At 33.1% G+C, this 23,905-nt stretch overlaps 1 protein-coding gene across 1 annotated transcript in view; it reads left to right on the top strand.

Annotated features, from left to right (window-relative positions):
* LOC138314363 (corticotropin-releasing factor receptor 2-like) overlaps positions 1-23,075 on the top strand; it is a 112,818-nt gene extending 89,743 nt beyond the window's left edge. Inside the window, 11 exon segments of the mRNA XM_069254665.1 lie at positions 6,204-6,320; positions 13,836-13,945; positions 14,959-15,059; positions 16,588-16,708; positions 16,978-17,131; positions 17,973-18,061; positions 18,465-18,551; positions 18,851-18,936; positions 19,262-19,397; positions 19,976-20,017; positions 21,497-23,075. Of these exon segments, the coding sequence (XP_069110766.1) occupies positions 6,204-6,320; positions 13,836-13,945; positions 14,959-15,059; positions 16,588-16,708; positions 16,978-17,131; positions 17,973-18,061; positions 18,465-18,551; positions 18,851-18,936; positions 19,262-19,397; positions 19,976-20,017; positions 21,497-21,730 (1,277 nt within the window). The 3' untranslated portion in view covers positions 21,731-23,075.
* The last annotated feature ends 830 nt before the right edge of the window (positions 23,076-23,905 follow it).

Below are 23,905 nucleotides of genomic sequence, written 5' to 3'. Positions count from 1 at the left end.
TTACTGTCTGAAAGTATCAATAAGGGTTCCGGCTCTGATACGATATATCGCTTATAAGTAATTTACAGTGTTTTTCTGTGGTAGCCGCTGATGCAGAATATTTAGACGATGCTCACTCTTTTGACCTCGCATCACCTCACCGTCGGCTGACATGTTTGGAAGGTTGATATTAGGTTTAATAGTTTAAACATCTTGACGACTGTTCTGATGATTCTTAAAAGACTCTATGAAACAATCTATGATAACTTTTATTTTTATTTTCATTTTGATCACCACATGTGTTTTGTTAGAAGAATTGATTTTAGTAATGTACTTTCCAACATTTGTCCTGGGTCGAATAATTTGATTGATCATTAATTTTCGTCTTTTTTATACATTTTTCATGTTGTTCGATTGATTACAAGGGAACAGATGATGCTCTGTCAAAATTTATGTCAGGAAAAATGCTAATTGAAATAAACCAAAAGCTTTAAAATCAGAATGCATTTACATGGCAAACTGGTCATATGAAGCATGACTAGCATTGTAGGGTTGTGCTGAAAGACTTCAAACAGCAGACACACGTTATTTCCAATGTTTTGCCCGACTAGATAGGTATGCTGTATATTGCTCGAAGTAACTGGTACAAGATCTCAGAATAAAGAGTAAAAAGAAATATCACAACGTCTGTCGCGCCCTGGAAGCAAAAACCGGTATGTCGTCACTAATATCAACCGCAATCCATTGAATTAAACAGATTGTTCGAAAGAATCCCCAAGATCTTCCTTCTAGTTGATTATTCCTTAGTCTCACGTACGCACCAATACCTACTCGACACCACCGACAAAACATTTTCTCTTGTTTTGACATTTTGACCAGGGAAATACCTGAACCATATCACGGACACCCAAGCTCTTGATGCCGCTTTCCTCCCGTTATTTGTATGCGGCAATGATGTTTTGTTCAACACATACGCATGGACGAAACCCCATCTGCTTGCCAATAATTACAAGAGGTCTCTCCGATTAATAGCACATACAATTATCTTCTTACTATGTCCACTTCAGTAGTCCGACCACGGAGCATCCACAGCTCTTCACGCTCATACGACCATTGTCCATCCCTTCCAGCATTTAGCTATACACCCAGCTAATGTGTTTTCTTGGCGTGATAACACTGGAAGTAGGGATACTGTTCTTCGTATACGTGGACGTGCCTTATTGGCACCACGTAGACATTACCATCCAGTATAATAAGCTAAAAGTGACCGCAAAATGCCCATATCAATCCATGGTTGCTTCCATCCTCAGTTCCATGACACGTCGTTTGAATTATTGAACTTGATTGACACAATGCCAAAAGAAACCAAAGAAAATGGTCAGAATACACACAAAGCCTATGACGATGTTAATTGTATTTTCTCTTTTCTTTTTTACGATTAAGAATATTTAATATCATACCATTGGATGTATTTTCCATATAGAAATGTTTAAATGCCAGCCTTCTGTTAAATTCAGTTACCTACATATATGTGCCAAATCTATCAAACTCTGTATCGTCAAATAATTCTGATACATCAAGTTATCAAATACGACACTATCAATGCATTGGATTGTTATGGTTTTGTAATAACTATTAGGTTCAACAGGGAAACAGTTATTATTGAAAAATGGTTGAATGACGTTTTGTTCCGCAAAGACATGAACCACTTAGGAAAGAGATCTAAAGTCAAGGTCGGATGTTAAAAAAGACAAATTAGCTCGGCTGTATAGATTGTACAAACATATCTTACAAGTAAGCATAATTATTTCTGCAAACAAAATACACATTGGTACAATTATTATAACTAAATTCGCAAGGATAATGTAATATATAAAATATTAGTTCGATCTTAAGGAAAATTAATAATCACACTATTTACTTTGTAGCTTTGAAAATGATGACATAGAAAAAAACGTAACTAGTAAAGAGAGTCATTAGTATAATGAAATGGTATGATACATCGGCAATAAATTAAACCGGATGTCAACGACAAACCTATAGCGTTGATGATCTACCGCGTAATGATTTACCGGGCATTGGAATTACGTTGCGAGTACTGTTAAATAATGATATAATGATATATATCCGGGTGATCTTATTAATCATGATTTATCATTGTCTAGTTAGAATGATAGACGACACCAAGCTATGCTGACGAAGCACATTTCAATGTAGACATTGGAATTATACACCAAGCGTTAGTTTATTCTGGGTGAGCATTTGATTATATTGCTTACACTATTCTGTATTTGCATATTACAAAGTTATCTGCCCTTGCGGGTAGGTATTGATGGTGACGTCATGTCTTTGCGAGCGTAACGTCACACTTTTTGAAGAAAACAACGTGAATTGCACTCACAAATTAATGACGTAACCTTTGATACCTATACAAGGGAGATAACTCCGTAATATGCAAAGACGGAATAGTGCATGTGTAAATGTTGATACATGGCTTTTGGGTAACAATGTATTCATGCCTAACCAATTGTGCACAAGGCGGCTTTGTAAGCAAATGAGCTATCGTATACACTGTTGCTTTGTAATTTGTAAGTGGTTAGAAGTATGCAGTAAGGTATTGATATGTTATTTCTTGAGTGTATGCGAAATATTTTACGCGCAAAATGACTGCATTGAAACGTTTATATAACTGATAGGAATAGATAAATAAACCCTAGACGACACTATTGACGTTTACAGGTTCTAAATACATTAAATTAACATCAGTCATAACGTTTTATAACGTGTAAGGGTTGTAATAACGGACATCATCAGTTTCTACCTCCGAACCACTGAGAGGTACCTGCCAAAGATCGACGTATGTTCTGTCATAAGAATTACATATACTTGAAACACAACGTGCATTTCAATGACTTGTACCTGATAACCGGTGAGCTCATTGCTTTATAAGCTCCGGGATTACGTTTTAAATATATCTATTATACCATAATTTTTGGCATGAATACCTTTAAATCGATGTATGATGTACTAATATATCGATTCAGACATTTTGATTGCGACGAAGTGTAGGTTATGTGTCCACAGATCAACTTTCCATGTCATTATCTACAACGGACTTGTCATTTTAATTCGAGAAACAAGTGGTATCTATCGATTTTGTACATTTTTATTTTCTTTTTATTTTCAAAATTACTGTCTTTAATTCATCATTCTCTCATCACCTATGTTTTCTGAAGTACTATAATCCATAATAAAAAGAGATTCAGAGAGCATTAATAATTTTTATTACGTAACTGTTGCATTAAAATGTATATATATCGCTCTATCGTCTCATATATAGTTGAGCTGAGTAAAAACGTTTACAAATAATTCAGTATTACCGTGCCATTCGCAACAGAGTTTTTAACATTTAAAAACACCTCTGACTTAATTAGTTCTAGTAACTTGAAATATAATAATGTTGGAAGTATTTTACGTTTAATCTGAAATTTTAAAAAAAATCAATAAAATCCTCGACCTTGATAATATTTTAAAAGTATTTACTACATCGTACATTACTGCATTGTGTCGTAACGAAAATAGGCCACAGCGAAATAAACTGCTACTACTGTAACATAAAAGTGACATGTTTCTTATTAACTTGCTGCGACCATTACACCATTACATGTAAAAGGATATATGCATCACCTGGTATACAGATATATACAAGGTATATTAAGAAACTACAGGTATGTGCATTGTCAGCTACTGCGTATGAACGGTGGTTGGCGATGTTACCTGCTAGGCTGGTAGAAAACCTTGATCTGATCATGGAGACACCAAGACCCTTATTACTCTAGATCTACATAAAACTTTGGTATTAGGCAGTGATTCCATCCTCGTTATGATGTAGAACCTTCGAAGTAGATTATAAAATACTACTGTCATTATGTTTCCACTGTAATTTTGTTCGGATTGTTTAAAGCTGAAAGCATCAAATTTGAGATCAAATATTTTTAAAAACAGCTTAATTGGTTATTGGATATAATACATGCCCATATGCTTTCGTTTTCCTTTCGGTTATAGTAAAACTCGCAAATTTCAAGTCATTTTCGATTCCCCGAGGAGGATTTCAATTTAAATGTGTTCGCCTATATATAATAAAGTCACGTAATGTTTAGGAATGCGTGTAACACAATCATATGCTTTACAATAGAATTGCAATGTTATTTCGATTTAATGACAACCATTTATTATCCCCTTTGTTAAACATCGCCAAACATCAAAATATATTTGACATTAAGAATGACTTGATGATTAAAGTGTCGACAATTTAACAGCTTTAGACGCATGCTTGATTAATGCGATATATCGTAAAACAGTATTTCGATAATCATAAGCCTATATTAACAATAGAAAATTTATTACAAGTTATAAAATCGTCAGATTTAGTCAAGTCTAATTTATTAAAAGGCAATTAACACAGCACAATATAATCAAATCGTCTTAAATGAAATATGGAATCTGTTATGTTATTCCTTTGATGGCATTTCGAAGATATTGTATATTGATTGCGTAATACTATTTGACCTTTTTTTTTAAATCAGAGTAATGGTAACCAGAAGACAATGAAAGTGGGTCTGTAATTTCTCTACTTTTTCGCCTTTTTAATCTTGAATAAGCTAGAGCTAAGGGGCCATAGTGGTTAGGTATATGAATTGTCAGAAGTAGTACCATTGATTTTCATTGTAATATTCGGGAAGTATATTCGTTTAGTTTAGGTATGAGGAATCTACCAGACATAGATTGAAGACAGAATTAATATTGTGAGCAACTGTAAACATACATGTACTTTCTTTCTCGGCTTCTTAATCTCACGATTGCCATTTCAAAACAAGTACGCGAAAATAACATTCGCAGATATATACATATTGAATATAAATTAGTAGCAACATATTTGGTGTAGTAATGTATCAGTTCAAGAAGATAAAATTTGGCGATTTTACTTTGAATGCAAAATGCACAGCTTAAATGTTAAGAACAGCATTGTTCCTTGTGGTATTAACATCATGTCGAGTATAATTTTATTTAGATTATTTGCTCTTTTGTCACCATATGACAAAAATCTTTTATTGCAATGTTACGTTGTGATTGTGTTACTGATTTGATCGATGTTCTGTTGAGAGATCGAATTATCCAACAAAAATAAGAAGTACTGCTTGATACAGAAACAAAAGTGTTGATAAAAGAAGCATAATCAGTCGAGTGCTCTGATTTCTGTTGATACTTTACAATAATATCAAAATTGTGTATTCACTCTTTCAATATTTGTAAACTTTTTGTATTTTAAATAACTATTAGATATACTGAACACTTGAAATTTTGCTTTATTGAAATTTAAAGTCATGTGCACATGATCGGAAAACTTATCTCAACGAAAAGTTTAAATTAGTCTCGATGTATTATCTAATGACGAATTTTGTCAAAGTACATGTATACTTGATAATAAAGATGTGACATTTTACATTTAAACGATCCTATGTTACCGACCTACCATTCAACCACTTGCGGTTATCGATATATCATTTTTTTATCAAATAATCCGCATAATGTCAAAATACCTCGCCCATATATATCATATGTTGTTAATGTCACTAGTTGAATAATATGATAATCTAAGCGATTTGTATTAGCTCTGATGACACAAAAAAAATTGACAGCATGACATGACTCCAGGACAGTGACATAACATCAGAATTCGAGATTTGGTGGTCGAGAAGTTATGATGTACGGACGTAATATTATCAAAAGTCATTCAGTCGGGGTACTAGTTAAATTCAATGTTGTCAAGAAGACATGTGTTTACCGTAGGTCGGTTGATTTCTTCTGGGTACTCCGACTTCGATTTGTTCTTATAAGAGCCAAATCTGGATGTCGTTATTTACCCCAAGTACTTGTCAATGAGTCCATGTTATTCGTTAACGTCATACAATGTATATATAAATTTACTTGTCACTTCTACTATATAAACAAACAAAGGCAAAGTGACGAATATGACGGTATAACTGATCAACATCCAACACGTACCATTATGACGTCACTAATGTTGACGTGGTGACGTCAACTGATCACCATCAAAATGACTACATCGCAGCGTTGTCAATAATGCTATTTCATTTCATAGTGTCGTATGGTTGTGATAATAAGAATAACATAATGATGAGAATATTTTGTATCTATTACAGATGCTGGCCGCATCTATTGCGATATGAAATGGGACGGGTTGTCGTGCTGGCCGGCGACCCCTGGCGGCGAATACTCCATAATAGCGTGTCCCATTATGCATCGTATTGACGTCACAAGTAAGTAATACCCTGTTACTATTATTATTATTATTGTCATTTCTATATCTGTAGTCCCTCTGCTCGTTCCTTGATGACCTTGTACCATTGCAATACAGACTATTTGCTCTGTATATTGTAGCTATTAAAGTGAAGAAAAAACAGATCGAATACTTAGTTAAGGATGCGAATTACGATACAATGACAACAGTACAATTTGCAAATTCAGTTAAAGCTATAAATTTCTTACATAGCTTTCACGAAAAAATGGTATATGTTGGGAAATCCAATAATCTCTTATCTACGATCTTTACTTTGAAACTAATTTCGTTAAAAACATACTTTTTTAAACATTACAATGCATTATTTTCTTAAATAGGCTCAGCAGTTCATAATATTGCATTTTGGAATTGAAGAGAATGGGCGGACTTACACGATGATATTTGAAAGTGTTATTTAAATTAATATCATGAAATGGTGTAATAGTTCAATTATATGTTGGGTCTAGATTTATGAAAATATATTTATGATTGAATCGGATTTAGATGGAAAGAAAAAGGGAACCAAAGTCTCTTAAGAGTTATCTGTAATATTGAACAAAACATTTGGCTATTGAGAAAAAATCCCCGAAGAAATCTTACGTTAAAGACAATATGGAAGCAGTTTTTATTTTAGTGCAATTTTTGATTGAAAAAAAGTCAGATTCATTAAGCTTCGATCAGCGTCTGGATGACATAAACGTCAAAATGTGATCACAATTATGATGAAGTCTGCAAGGCAGCGCTTTATAATATATATCGAGAGTAGTAATATGTATCCCTGTGGTGATTGATATTCATTTGCCTGAAATAAAGTTTCACGTACTTGTTTGACATAGTGCCGAATAATTTATCGTACATTCAATGTATAGATGTTCTTAGAAATAGAAATCAAATGAAATTTGGTATACAGGGTGTCTCAGAACAGATGTCCCGACTTCACACAGATTTTAAATTAACTTCTTCATTAAAAATCATAATTTTACAAAATACTGTAAACAGTATGGAAAGCAAACGATATCACCATTAGTTGCGAATAGGATTTCATAATAAACCATTATGACGTAATTAATGACGTCAACAAACACATTGACAGAAGGTCGTCTCAATCATACATTTATTATCATTCATTATTTCAAAAGGATTATGATTTTCAAAATATTCTGTAAGTAATTGTATGTTCAAATCTGACAGATAATAAGAAAACTTTTGTTTTGTATAGCTCTTCAGTGTAAATTTAAAGAAAGACTTAATATCTACGTAACCGTCACCGCACATACTAAACAGTACAACAATAATCATTATTATCGAATGGCACGAATTGGCAAGTTTAATCGTTGATCTGTATTTGCCACAAAACAAACATGTCAATTCAGTGGTACCAGCTAACAGCTGTTGATGACACCAATATCTGAAATCTGAATCAATAACAGCCAAGCGTGGGTGGAATATATTAGAGTGTACTATTTCATTCAAGGAAATAACAGTTCTTACGACTTCGGTAATGGTAACTAATTAACTAAGTTACATTTGTGTCTGTTATGCTGGCTGGTAGGTTATCATGTCTGACATTTTATAACGATCCGATTTAAAAGTTTAGAGTCAATGCTATAGAGAGCAACCAAGTAAATAAATTTACATAGAACGCGGTGTTTAAGTTTGTTACAGTTTTGTAATGTATTAGTTAAACAAAGGAATATAAGTTAGTTATTGTGTTCTATAATTTTGAGTCTAGGTTCTCATATGATACTAGATAAAAAAAAAGTTCGGGTCATTTATTTCAGACTCCAACCAGGGTAGCCATGTTGAAATCAGGCGCGGTTTGCATTAAAAATTCTAAAGATTCTAATGTTTTTACCTATTCATTATCAAAATTGATATTTTGAACCTAAATCTCAATCTGAATTTCCAAATTCATATCATGGTTATCTAGAAATAATTACCCGTCAGAAAACTTTTGAAGTTCATAATAAGCTAGCCAATCAGCGGCCGGGTTAAAATTCAATCCTGTATAAACAGGGGCGATTGCAAAGGTATTTTTTCATTTAGTTGACTGTTCTCTATATAATGGTCGCTTTCTGGATTGTCTTACAAAACAACGTTTAAAAAGAACAATCACCTAAAAAAATTAAGTTTTGCGTTTTTTTCGTATCTGATATCCTTTAGAAGTATGTGACGTAAAAATCTACAGAGTATGTGATAATCTACGTGTATAGTCTTTTGCTATCAAATATAATCTCGTGATGAAACATAGAATAATGGTAATAAAAAAAGTCGTTATATTTGTGAACACATTTCTGGTCGTCAGAGCTAGAAAACAAATTACTGTGTGTGTTCCGTTTTAATTGGAAGGCTTCCATGCAAAACCGATGGAGACGTTTCAATATATGTGTTGTACTTTAAAAACACTTAATCGAAAATCAATACTGGACATAAATCTCTCGTACAGTGCAAAGATATTTTTTATTTAACCGTGAACGAATTCGTTTTAAGTTTTCTATTTGACTAGTTTATATTCCATAAAACATTGTATGAAAATATATCAATATTATGGTGCGTTTTAGAAAATTGAAATATGGACGGCACAGTTTTGTTTAAAAAAGTGACAAAATAGATACATTTTAAAGATACGGCCATGCTATGTTTTTTGTTGCGATAAATTGGTTACATTTACATTACATTTTGACACTAACGTAGACGTAGACTTTCGATCAGTGACATGATTTATGAAATCATATCTGAAATATATATTATATGCCAAATTGGTTCGAGGTTAACAAATAATTTCATGTAAATAATTTCTATCATCAACTGCAAAGTATTTATAACTAAAATGCACTATGTTAATCTGTTGATCTAAATACAAACCACCATTAAAGACGTAAAGGAGGCACGGTGTTCTGAAGTTCCTACACTACTCTTGTCATTACTATATGCCTTTAAAGGGACAATTCAGTCTTAGCGTACATTAAAATATGCTCAAATATTTAACAAAATATTTGTAAGAAGTCAAATTAGTTGGTATTACTTTGATATGCTAGAAAAATGTATGCCGAACTCTGGCCCTTGACAGTAGAGTAACGTAACTTTTGTCTAGAACTACTCAAATCGCTCTTACAGTAATGCGTTTACCTTGTTAGGTACATGCTCCTGTCTAGAAGAATCAATTTCATCAACTCCTTGGTGGTTATGCATTGCATTTCATTAACTCATGTGACATTTGCACGTGTGTAGGTACAGTGTCAGTGTACAAATTGTACCTGGTTTAACGTATTGATATAGGAATCCAAACGGTATCAAGTGAAAATGTGTTATATGTTTCATAAGGAATGTAAAACAATATATTAATGCCATATTATGCTTCGTGGTTATGTAACAGAATTAGCCTCACTGAATTGTCTCTTTAAAGTCCTTAGCCATTTGTCACAATTTACATTTCATGTTTGAAATGGTTCAGAATGAATTTGTGATGATTCGTAAGGTCCTTCTATTTATTTCTAAGACCTTATACATTGTACCAGAATACAATATCTATATCACTAATAATAGCGTTATCGTTTACAAACCTGTCATTTATATCATTAATATCATACTTTTATAATAATCCATTCCTGCCATGAGGCACCTGTATGGTATCAAAGAATCTCATTCGGCATAGTTTGGTATTTTGCACCTTTATTTCCGCTACAGCGTTTTCATTTCCGCCCGTATATAGGAATTGTGTCTCATAAACAGTACAGATTACACCCTTTAAATGCGACATGCTGCAATTCCATATGCCAACCGTACATATGACCTAATGAGTTACGCAACCGTTAAAAGGATTCGACATATATACACACTTCCTTATATTCTGATTCGCCGTAACACATATACCACGAGTGGAAGCTCTTAAAATCCAAATACGTTACTTCAAGTATCTTTTTCACGTCTTCGAGTCATGCAAAATTGAGAAAACGGTGTGGTTAAAAGTAGATTTAAAGAGTCGTTGAAGAGAAAAGATTAGCATTTGCCTCTCTGTATAGATTCAGTTGGCCTACTATATAATTGAATCTGCCAAACCGTAGAGTAATATCTTTTGAAAGGTATCTCTCTTATGTCAGCTAATCAAAATCATTGAAGGCAAGCCATTTTCTATGTCAGAGATTTTTAGGAATGTAAAGAATCCCAGAAATTGCATTTACTTTTGTCCGCCTTAATGATAAGGTTCTGTGAGTTTGGGTTCATAAAATGAATATTTCACTGTAGGTAATAAATGGGAAAGTCTGTTATTACCGCTAATAAGCATGTTTAAATGTTTGTGTTATGAACAAGTTTGTCCGGTACTTTCATTAGCCCTGATTAAGTCTCGGCTATTTATCAAGTCTCAGATAATTTCATTATTTTTCCATATTGTCAATAAATATAAGATATGTCGCTGTCACATAACAAGTTCACTTGAAGGACATTTTTTTAATAATGAAGTCTGCAAAATGCGAGAAAGACCATCATAATGAACGTTGTTTTTTTTGAAGATATAAGGTTTTAAAACATAGGCACACAAAATAGAAATAATGTTGTAATACGATGTATATTGGATTTTCTAAAAATGCTGCATAACGATATGTAAAATGGATGTATGGTGTATTGCGATGTCTATAATGCAATTGATCGAAAGCCTTTGATAGACGCTTACATTACCTGGAGATACGGAACCAAGTTACTTGCACCATATTGCTGTGCTCTCTAAGATTTATTTAATAGAAAAAGATTCTCCGTATTTTGATGATAAGGCATTAGGGAATAATTAAGACATTATGTCTCATTCTACGAGGAAGCTTTTTGAGGTTAAAACGCATGTAATTATCTACCCACATTTACTAATTGGTCTAAAAGATACACTAACTCGTATTAACCCATTTTTTGCAGTTATGTAAACATCTCGCATGGATGTTGTGTCTAATCAAAAAAGAAAGATTGATCTAATGACAATGTTACCTACCAGCATGGTTAATGACTTACGTAGGAGTGTATTGACAGGAAAATGAAGATCATTTGATATGGGAAAAATATGTGTCACTTCAGTCTGAACACAGGCGTGTAATGACCTGTATATGTATAGACTTAATTCCATTATGATGGGACATTGCCATTTGTTTCAATTACATGTATCTTATATCACGATATCTCCATATGCGCGATACACCCCCGCAATAATCAATCGTTTCACATTTTTCTTAATTTGAACTCGTTATAGAAATACGGTCAAATAAAAACTTATTCTGTGGTGTTTCTATATTCTTTATACAGTATATCTAAATAAGATACATAGCCCCCGCAATAACGCGAGAAAAAATATTTCAACATTGTTTGTCTAAAATGAGTAGACTGTTTTTGCTGCCCTCATTCTATGACCACGTGATGCAACTAAAATTGGGAAACCTTCTTCCTGTTTTATTTATTCAAGGTTATATATTTTCTTGTTAGCTTATATAATAACGAGTAGCGTGTCAAAAGAAGACATATGCGATGAGATGGAATATTATAGAACTCAGCGTGGATGATCCAGGCCATTTCTATAATTATTTGACGCTTGCTGTGTTATCATATATAAGCACGCCATCCTCCTGTTATTTATCTTTACATCGCATGACGCAAGCTTGTGGTATCGGTATATAAACTACCTTAACCCAATGGATTTTAAAAAGAAAAAAAAGTAAATGGGTAATTAATATCGCATATTTGTATAATTCTCTCTTTTTCTTTATATAACTTTTGGTTTTAAAGTACATGTAATGTTTGTGATTAACAAAGAAAAAAACCATTAGGTTTCAGTGCCCCGGGAATTAGATAAAATTGATAGAAATTTACTTTTGTGATTTTCATCTAATCCTCAATATTGGTTATTCGGTGAATTAGATTGATATCTTCTTCTGTAGCTTTCTGGCTCAGACAGACATGACAGTAAGCTAACGTGATGACCAGAATCAAAGATTTGTCTGACCAAGGAAAGATAGTCTTTAATTCTCATTAACGTTACGGTACCACGATAAACCATGTTGACACTGATTGTGCATGATTTGTCTTTCGTGCTAGTATGATCAGATCTTTCTATAACCGGTATTTGCTGTAGGTATCAGTGGTCTTAATTTCCACTTAGGGACGGCTTTGTCCACATCTAGTAGCCTCATTTGGGTATGTAATGGCAGTGATAGGCACACTTTAAGACTGAAGACACATGTACTTTTTTAGCTCGGGAAGAGAGGGGGTCTTAATAGATCACTTTGGCGTCGCCATCGGCCTCGGTGTTGGAAATCACAGGTTAACGTTTTGGAAGTCTTGAAATAATTGTATCCGTCAGAAGTGTTGCATTATAATTGTTGTGATGGGTATTGTCAATCATTCAAAAGACGGAAATGTTGAATTCTGAAAATTTCAGTAGGCCCAATAGCTGAAATAAACAGGTAAAGATTTTGGTTCAAGTGTTGTGATAATGTTATCCGTCAAAATGACATTGATTTCTACAATGACTTTAAATTTTAATTGTTGTGATGAGTATTGAGAATCAAGGAGAAACAATGCTTAAGTTTAAGTTAAGAGACCCAATGGGCCGAAAAGTTAAGTTATGTAAAGACATTGCTACACTGTTTAATTGATAATACTGCTAAATTATAAAGAACCCTAATTCAATTAACAAACCTCCGGAGGCGAGCTTTGCTGTTCTCAAACAGCGCTCGTTCGTTATAATGATTATACCTAACGTCGTCAAATTTATTTAGTGTATTCAAATTCTGAAATTATGGGCGCCATTTGAAATTAGGCATTTCTTTTTTCTTGGAAATTTGCTTTATGGAATCCGTTTTAATTTGTATCTGTATTGAAACATCAATCTAAACATAAAATTTGAACTAAAGTCGTACAATTTAAATAGCAAAATATGCTTCAATTTTCACTTATCCAACCTATTTGCTTACATATCGTTCATTTTATTGGCGTCTTTGCACTAATGGAACATCATTGTTTTAGTATGAGTCTGATTTATCAATCTCAGTGCTTCAGGTAGAGTGCGAATACTTTAAACTAATTTTCTTTCGCGGCTATTAAATTTCGCGATTTAGATTACAAAACAGGTTCGCGAAAATTAATATTCGCGGATTTAACAATTGAATGATAACTGCCAACAATATAGGTGAGGTAAATATTAATTAATGAAGTTAAACTTACGCGAATTGACTTACATCGCGAAATTCGCGAAGATAAATCGCACGCGAATGAAAGTTGGTTTACGGTAGCGGTATTGAACAACGAAATAGGGAAATTTAGATATTCTTTCCAAACCTTGGTTGTTGGTTGTAAGAACATATTTTTGTGGAAATTTAATGACATTATGGAATTGAGATCCATGTATTTGCTCCGAAATACTAACATTTTATTATATTTAAAATTAGACTGGTGTCGCAACATATCGTACTTTTGTCAATTAACACAATATGATATCCTATTGACATATTTTTTTCAGAAAATGCCAGTAAGTTCTGTTACCCTAACGGCACGTGGGAGGGACTAGCTAACTATAACAGCTGTATAGCCGCATTATCCAACCCTCCAGAAGAGGAATGGACGTCAACGGTAAGATTATGACAAATCACCAATGATAAATTTGTAAACAAATAAGAATATATATTGATAATAGCAAAAACGGCAAATCCATTCTCTACGTATATACACAATAGCACCTTTTAATGACATTCCTGTGTTTTAAAATCTTAAAAGCTAAAATTCTGAAAAATAAGTTCTCACGTAATTTCGTCAGGAAGCCTGAACGCGAATACAAATGCGTCGTTGATGATTGTATAATCAGTGCTCCAGATATTTTTGGAGGGTTGGGTAATTGTACTCGCGCTTTTCAAGAGGAAGGGTACAAGCAAAAACAGGTTATTTGGTTATAACTCTCATAAGTGTTCCAAAGGGAGCACAATATACATAACATAAACTGTCTCTGCTCCATACTTTTGGCTGCGTAGCCTTCGTCTGGAAAATGAGGGAAATTATTCGTAGTGTACTGATCAAGTCACCATCTTGCTACCCAACATTATGACTTGATCAGTAGACGTCCGAAAGCTACGCAGCCGACAATTCTGAGCAGAAACAGTTTACATTATCTATATTTTGTTTAGTATTAAGTAATCTATAATAAACTAGCAATTGTGCAAAATTCTATGTGAAGCAATAGCACAGTTGATGCAGACTCTCAGAAATAACCGGATTTCATTTGGTTTTAATAAATTTTAACAGATATTATTACTGTATTTAAATGCTCATACTAATTGGGTTGAGTAATGCAAATATTTGTAAGGGTGATTTGTACACGTTTATACATTTTTTAAATGTGATTGACAGATTTTCAATTGGTATTTCTTCGTGTAATAATCTTAACTGGAGCACTGATTTATAAGCATATGTTAATGCGCAATTGCTAATAAGAACCTTTAAACGCGAATTATTTTTTTTTGCGAATTTGTTGAACATATTAGTCCATGTTCAAACGAAGTTTGCTTATTCAATACAGAGGTGAATGTTGCAGTGTATACACGATTGTAACGAATATTCAATGATATTTGTATTTTCTTTTTGACTTATAGGAACTGGACTCTGACTATGCTAAACGAATCATTTATAATCTCGGATTCACCATGTCGACACTGGCTCTAGGCATAGCCCTTTTCATCTTTTTATACTTCCGGTAAATATAGTTTATTTTTAAAGAAAACTAAATTATTCTGTTTCTTTTAAGAAGGGTGGTGAACTGAGATAATAAAATCGTGAGTTACTTGTTAAAGTCATAATATTTATATGCATACTAATTAAACATATCTAGTATTTTAAGAAGGGTCATTAAAGCTGTCATAAATATAGATAATTGGTCGAAATTTCAAAATAGAATAAACGATCAAACAACATTTGGATTCGACTTTTGAAGGAAAGCCTCGTGCATTTATATACATACCAATATATGTACATGCTTGTGACTCAATACTTACATTAAACAAAAAAAAACAGAAAAAAAACAAACAAAAAAACATATGAGGTCATTTAAATGTACAAATGACTCGGTATATGTACATGTATGTGTGAGTCTTTACGGCCGCATAAGAATGAATGCGTTACTTACTGAGGCGGGTAAAATGTCTCTAATGATTTCACATTGGACAAATGGATGTCAGTTTGATCTTAAATGAGCGATGATTTAATGATTAATTTGTAAAAAAAATCAATTGTGTACATTAATTGTATCAACAGTTAAAGTTACCATGTAGGAGCTCAGATTTATCGAATACTTGGAATGTCACGGCGTTCTTGTTCATCATCCTTTATACTTCACTCTAATTTTGTTTCCGGTCTTTCGCCCTCCAGGTCATCAACCTCGCTGAAAAGGATTGGGTCGAGACAATGATATTGCGAAATCTCATTGATGTCTGCACTCAATCCAGACGTGAAAAAATATCTATTTAGCCTCGAACTTTTCTGTAAGACAACGTTGCCAGAGTAATAAAGTAAAACAATGAGTGAGGGATGGGAATATAAAAAAAGTCTGCAATATAAAGATATATTATCATCTAAACAATTCCTTTTGGCGATTATAACAAAGTCCGTACCGCACCCTGATAAAGGCGTATTTCTATCTGTACTGTCATAATAAGCTGTTACGGTCGTCATCCAGACAGAATTTCAGTAACAATATATGATTTATTTTTTTTGATTTTGGATTGGGGTAATTTCATTTCTTATGTAAGAACTTGTACGATATTGACAAGTCTGGTGAGATATTTACCAGAAGGATTCGAGCTGCCACTCAGCCTGAAGCCTATCTCTTCATTAATGAAATATCCTTGTAAGATCTCTTCACGTAAAATGCAAATCAAATGTTATAAATCCGATTTCGTTGCGTTATCTACGTCATATAGCCCATTGCCATAAACAAATCTCTATCGCTACGCTGTAAACGCATTCGTTTTCGTGTTTTTAGTTTTAGCAAATCGTCCATTTTTAAGAAAAACATTGAATCAAAACAATCAGATTGATTTTGATGTCTAATTAATTCGATTGAAGTTCAATATAAGTATTCAGTGAAAATGCTTCACTGAAAAAAATCAGCCCGACTGTCCCGCGTACATCGTTATAGTCTAATCAGGCATAGAATATTTCGGGCTTAAATGTTTTAATAACTATTTCTGTCATATTTCTGTTATAACCTATTCTGTTTTTCTCAGGAGCTTACGTTGTCTGAGGAACAAGATTCACTGCCAATTAATCATCACTTTCATATTACGGAATGTACTCTGGATACTCATGCAGCATACTCTTCTACATATTGTCTCAAGTGAACATATGGTACGGTCATAAAAAATTCAAGATATGTAAAAGTATTATTTTAATAAATATCATGAGTTTGTAATCTTTCACTACTTTGGATGCTTCTAAGAATGAATGGGATTTGAAAAATATTAGCAATTGTACCGTAGTTATCTAATGACAATGGTGATCAGTCCTTCAGGTACACTCGATTTGCAAATAGACAAAATAACAAATTATCAGAAATTAGAAACAATAGCATACGTCTATCTAGATGAATATACTTGATTTTACTCTTTTATTTGTAGTGGGCATGCAAGTTGGAGACATCGATCTTTAACTACGTACAGATGACAAATTTCTTTTGGATGTTGGTGGAAGGCATGTACCTTCATATCATAATTGTGTGGACGTACTCTGCCGACAAGATCAAACTCTGGTACTTCATGGTAATAGGCTGGGGTAAGTCGAGGAGTTCTTCTTTCACTGCCACATAACAGAAGGGTATCATCAAAATCATAACATAACAATATCACATGAAACAATATAATAAGATTATAACCCCTGCCTTTTTTACATAAAATGTTCCTTTAACGTTATCTGCAATGCTACTCCAGATGTATTTATTAAAACTCACAATTCACATTCACACAAGCAATAAGTTTTTGTTGTGTATATTAAATCGAAATATGCTCTATGCAATTTCTGCGTCGAATTGTTAAGCCCATAATACTTGTATACCATGTATTGCTCAACTGATCAGGTGCCAATTTCTCGAAACAAAAATACGACTTAAGTTAAAACTTAAAGCTTTCCACCTTCTAAATCTTATATGAAAAATAATGGCTTAAGTCAGTTTTTATTTCAAAGTTTGTTTTGAGAAATCGCAGTCAGATAATATACAGTGTATTTACGTCTATCCTGTAGTTTTCATATACTAGTATCATGTCAAGAGTATAGTACATCTCATTTGAGTTTGATTGTAATTTGTAAATCTTGAACATACTTCATGTTGCCCCTGGCCTATATCAATTATATCATTTCGGAGCATGCGATACCTATTGGATTATGTATACCGATTCATTATAATAAAACTTCTGAGTCATTTTCTTGAATTACGATTTACAACTATCAATGCAACGAGACATATGTCTATGTTTCTATGAAACGCCATCCCTATGTCTAGTCCTATGCATATATAAACCACACCATCCTTATGCAGATTAGCAAAATTCGCGTCCAAACTGCAATATGAAATATACACTTTGTGAGTATTTTATTAAGGTAAGCTTTGTATTTTCAGGCATTCCTGCTATTATAATAGTTGTATGGGTTTCCCTCCGGATACATTTTCAAAAGGATCTTGACGAATCATCGCATTTGATAGCGTGAGTAGAGTTACAAGAGTCCTGTGGTCACAATTAATTTTGAAGTTGCTACACGTATTCAGGTTCAGGAAAATTTGTCACATGTCGTTATAATCTGAAATAACGTAAATAGTCAGAGGACAACTGATGACATTTGAGAGTAAATGTATCCCTATAATCTTTATTACATCACTGAAAAAAATGTTAGTTATACATGCTTTACTTTGTAAATCTGTCACAGCTTGTCCATGAAATGTCGAATGATCATTAATCTTATTGGCTTAAGTTATCAAATGATCTCTCTACCACACACTATCACATAGGTGTCAGTGCCAAATAGATACATGTATAATGCAATAGTACGAGACCGATTATAAAACATTACTGATCCACATAAGAATAACATAAACATCTATGTTTTGTTTCAGATGTTGGATGTCGACAACCAATGGTAACGCTACTACGTTGACCAGTTAGACTGGATCTACAATGGACCCATCCTCTTTGTTCTTGCTGTAAGTGTCTGTCTGATAAATTTAAATTATTTGCAAAAACGTCGTGAAAAAATATCTCCGATTTTTACTCTATCACGACATTAAAATACTATTACTATTGTGACGTAATAACGTGTGGGTGTTGATTTTGTGAACTCAAATGGTTCAAAGGTTTAGTCTTCTTTAATTAACATCCATTTCTACGCCAACATATTGATCCCATTATTGGAAATTATGTATATAACTTTTATTTAGTGATACCGCATGCATACTATTCGTTATTTATGAATCAAGTATGTTCTTGTTATTTTCCACTTCAGACAAATATGTTGTTCTTAGCCACCATCATTTGGGTTTTGGTGACGAAACTGCGAGCTTCACATAGTCTGGAAACTCGACAATTAAGGTAAAGTTGAATAATGTATCCGGAGAACTTTGTTTTGGATTTTAACAATAATAATTACACTGAATCATTAATATTACAATGTTCTATAAATACCATGCACTAACGAAACAGCCGTCGCTTAATATTTACTGATAACGGTTTAAAAAATGTAAGTCTTACTGATAAATTAAGCACAAGTCTAATAAGAAATCATACATGTATTATACGTTAAATATGTATAGTAATATCTAAGCCAACGTTGTATATCTATGCAGTTTAATTTCATTGCAGTGTTGGTATTGTCGTTCGATAGATATTATTAGGTGTGTTTATATTAATTTCACAGAAAAGCGGTTAAGGCCACCCTTCTTCTTTTCCCATTACTTGGAATAATATATGTGCTGTTCATTTGGCCATTGAGCGACGCGCCGGCTGTCGTGGAAGCCCACGAGTTTATCAACGCTGTCTTACAATCCTTCCAGGTAAATTATGTTACTGTGTCATTTTAAGTAGTCTTGGGATATACAAAGTATGACATTTTGGGGTTTATCATTTTTTATTTCCCTTGCAACCAAAATTTGTATTTTGTGTTATCTTATGTATTAAAAATAAAAGCAACTATCATTATCTTTTATTTATTATCTTAATACTTTTCTTGATTTTCGTCAATATTTAGTAGCATTAATAACAATTAATGGATATTTTTGATGTAGAATTATTCACTGGTCGACAAATTAGGAATGTTATTGATTTTAAAGTACTCAGTATGTTGTTTTTTCTTGTAATATTAAACGTATAATGCACTTCTGTATAACAATCGAGAACTGTTACACAATTATCGCAACAATATTATAGAGCAAATAGTTTTCTGCAAAAATGGTTATACTATTATTACCGCTAAAACATGTACATCCACAGTTTGTCATGCCAAATACATAAATCGCATTAATTATGATTGTAATTTTAATTATTTTCAATTAATATTAAAATTGAAAATTTGACAAACACCTAGTAAAAAGTAAGTATGTGTTAATTTCATATATTTGCCTTTGTATTGCAGGGTTTCTTTGTGGCGTTGTTTTACTGTTTCCTGAATGGAGAGGTATGGTATTTCTTTTTCTGTGTAATTACTTAGGTTTTTTTTTGGTGAGCTACGTTTAGTAATGTAGGGCCAATAACGTTTATTAATGCAATGTAAACGCGCCATTTTTAGCTATGATTTAGCATGACCGTTTATTTGTTTGGTTGATAAATTAACGTCCTATTAACAGCTATGATCATGTAAGTACGGCCTCCCATGTATGTGGTGTGGCGCGTGTATGAAGTACGAGGTACGTGTATTGAAAGGCTGCAGTATATTCGTGTTGCGTCTTCTTGTATAGTAGATCTCTTGTCCTTTTTATAGTGCTATATCGCTGATGCATGCCGCCGAAGACACCAAGCAACACACCCCACCCACTTACATTATACTGACAACGGGCGAACTAGTCTCCCCACTCTCGTAACACTGAGCGCTAAGCAGAAGCAGAAACTACCACTGTTACAGACGGATTACGTTCTGTGAAATAAACGTCCATGATATATATACTGTACTTTTAACTATTGATTTGTTTACGATGGAAACAGTTAAGATCAGGAATCAGGTTAAATGTCACGTAAATTAGATAAGGAATCAGGTTTAATATCATGTTAAAGTGTTAAAAGAGCAGTGAGAACTTAGCACAAATTTTTGGTCAACGGGATATCAAATTATGGTTGAAAATTTGTATAATTTGAGATACCTTTAAGTGATAAAGAATTATCAAACCTTTTTTTACTCAGAATCAATTATTGACATAGCTAAGGTTTGTGTAAGACAAATCAAAATGGGTCTAAAATAATGATATTGTGTTATTTACATGATACATTGCATATACCCTATAGCAGGTTATTATCGCGGGGATGCTATTTTCGAGATTGCGCGGCGCATTGCTATGGTCGCGAAAATTTGATCCGCGAAATATTGAGAAAAGGTTGAACGATATATATCCTTATATTATATTATCCATATTCTGAAAATTACAGTTTTAGATGACAATAATAGGACAAAAAGTCGTGTTATGCCATCAAAACAATTTAATCAACCGTTTAGGTCCATATCTTGTAATCTCTTTATAACTTTTGACGACTACAATAGTTATTTGAGAATGCAATCCCGGTATTGATTGTTATATATACATTCATGTATATATATCGACAGCATGGTCTCTGTCGCTCACTATAGCATAACAACGAACAAGTCTGACTTGATATATTTCAAAGGTTTAAGCAATTTGTCTATGGTAAATAAGCAAAATCGTGTTCATTAGTGCCATTTGCGTTTGGTTAATCATGTCTAAGGCTGCTTATTGGATTAAATTATGAAAGGGAGAAAATGTGATTTCACAGACCTAAAAAATATTTGCTTTATGACGAGTTTTGACTATAGTACTGAAATACAGATCATTATCTTGTGTCGACATCATTTGCCACAATACATCCATTGTTTCGATGCATCAGTTTAACCTTCATCTATTTTAATTCCCTTTATCTTATTTCTCAGGTCAAGGCAGTGTTAAAAAAGAAGTTCAGTGTGTTTCAAGATTCGCGGTCCCTTAGTGCTCGCTACACCAAATCAACCATTGGATGGGCAAATGACACTAGTATTGCTCCTAAAGAAGGCATCGTTTTAACAAATGGACATTTGTCACCGAAAAACAATGGCGCCCGTCAAGGAAGCCCATGGAATACGCCACCTCTTGAACATCACCCAGAAGAAACGGAAAACATGCTCTGATATGTATGTCGTCTACAATAGATACGTTTCACAAATTCGAGTCCATCTAAAATGAACATGTGACCTTTAGGAACTATTAACCACATGATCGAATGCAAATCAAATGTTTCCTGACTGGACGCTGCAATTTGAATCATTCGAAATTGTCAATTCGCTAAGCTGGAATGGACTCAATACGATTCAATAGTGCTCTAATGCAATGATTTGGTGATATTATGTTATAACTGGTAAAAATTCAAGTTATATCAAAATTTTCAAAACGGATATACATTTATTTAACATTATCCAAATGTACACGTGCACCACAGTTCAACGTTAATGATAAAAAGTGTCTTGCTACTAAATAACATATTGCATTACGGCATGGGACTATATGTCGTAATGGAATGTATCACTTAACTAATAAAAACCTATTAGAATGCTATGTTCGAAGGCATTGATGGAATCTTATAATACAAAAACCGTTTTGCTCGAAGTACAAAATCCATCACCAGAATGGCTGCCAAAGCGATTAATATATAGTGAAAGGTGCGATCGCCAACAAAGTCATGTTACCATGGTATGGAACCATGTGTATATATACATGTAGTTTAACAAAAAAAATGTTATACTTAATTACGTATGTACCATCGAAAGCACATACTCGGAAAACAGGATGATCTTACAATCCAATTGGACATTTTCGCCAGCTTAACCATTGGAATTTACTTTAGTACCTGACTGGGAAGTACGATTTGACGATTCTGGTTCAGGAAATGCTTTTGTTTTAAGTGATTTAGCCTATAAATCAAACAAATACTAAGGATATACATGTACAGCAAAAGTGCTCGCAGTGAAGTGTAAGAATCCACATTTTTAATGAAATGATATACACAGCGACCACAGCAACCGTGAAATGTATGTTTTGCCAGACGTTTACATGTTCTATCACCGCTGGCAAAAATTTGTTGTAAAATTGTTACTTGGACGAACAACCTTACGTCAAGATACAATAAGGTTTTGACAGTTGTTGAAATGGTATTCGAGATTGCATTTGTGTGTTTTTTTCACAAGGAGTATGAAGAAGAACAATGGTTTCTTGGCTCTTGTGTATGTCAGTGCTAAATAGATTGATTCAGCTAAGTAACATAAAAAACACTAATACAGTGAACTATGATACATTACTTTGTATATATATTGATACATGTATTAATGTTTCCTTGTCAAAATAATTGAGTTATTGTTTAAGTTACTTGTATATATATGTAATGATATATGTCTGATATATTTATACAAACTCTACTTCCAGACTAAAACAATCTGGACTTGAAGTTGGATGTTCTGTATTTACGTTTGGAATCTTGATCTTGAATTCATTCCGGCTTCGTTTATTAAAAGGTTCAGTCGTATCCGAAAGAGGACTATTTTTATAGCGTTATGTAGCATAATGTTTATCTCTGCTATTTTAAAGTTGTCGGAAGTAGTTGACCTCAAGAAGATATATATGCATAGTATACAGTCCTTAAACAGCTTTCTAGTAAAGGAAACTGCTTAAAACATAGCAAAGTTTTTGTCAGTAACTGTATCGATGCGATTAGATTGGAACAAATTTTGTTCTTATGTCACTTGTCATAGAATGCTAATGCGCTTAAGAGACGTGTTTTGCATCTGGTATTGTGTGGTATGAGAGCTCTTAGCGAAATGTGATATCGTTTTTATGTAAATTATTTATGTTTTGCCAAATTTTGTTACTGTTTTTTGTTTTATTTGTTTATATTTCTTATTCTAATTTCATTCCAAATATTCAGAACATATTATAGATATGTAACATAGAAAGTAAGGGAAAGAAGGATCAAGGGTCATAGGACATGCATATTTTGATAAAAGTGTTACTTTTAATATCAATCTGTATGTATTATCTGTAGATGTGATGTGTAGAAAAACAAAAAAATTATATATACAATGTATAAATATCCATCGACGGTGATAACTCTTCGGATATACAGTAACTGAGTAAGGTGTCAAATATTTTTTTGAAAAACGTAACAAAGCATTTTAGTTTTGAATAAAAAGGTAGCTTGAATAAATAGAAAATGTTAGTGCTGTAGAATTTTTAATCAAATTTCCAATCATCACGCAAACTCAAACGTCATATTGCTTCGACTATCATAATAATCATAATTAATTCTTTTAATA

This window comes from Argopecten irradians, chromosome 2 (genome assembly GCF_041381155.1).
Source record: "Argopecten irradians isolate NY chromosome 2, Ai_NY, whole genome shotgun sequence".
In the NCBI taxonomy this organism is placed as follows: Eukaryota; Metazoa; Mollusca; class Bivalvia; order Pectinida; family Pectinidae; genus Argopecten; species Argopecten irradians.
Note: the sequence above shows the minus strand (reverse complement) of the source record. Positions and strands in the feature narration are given on the sequence as shown.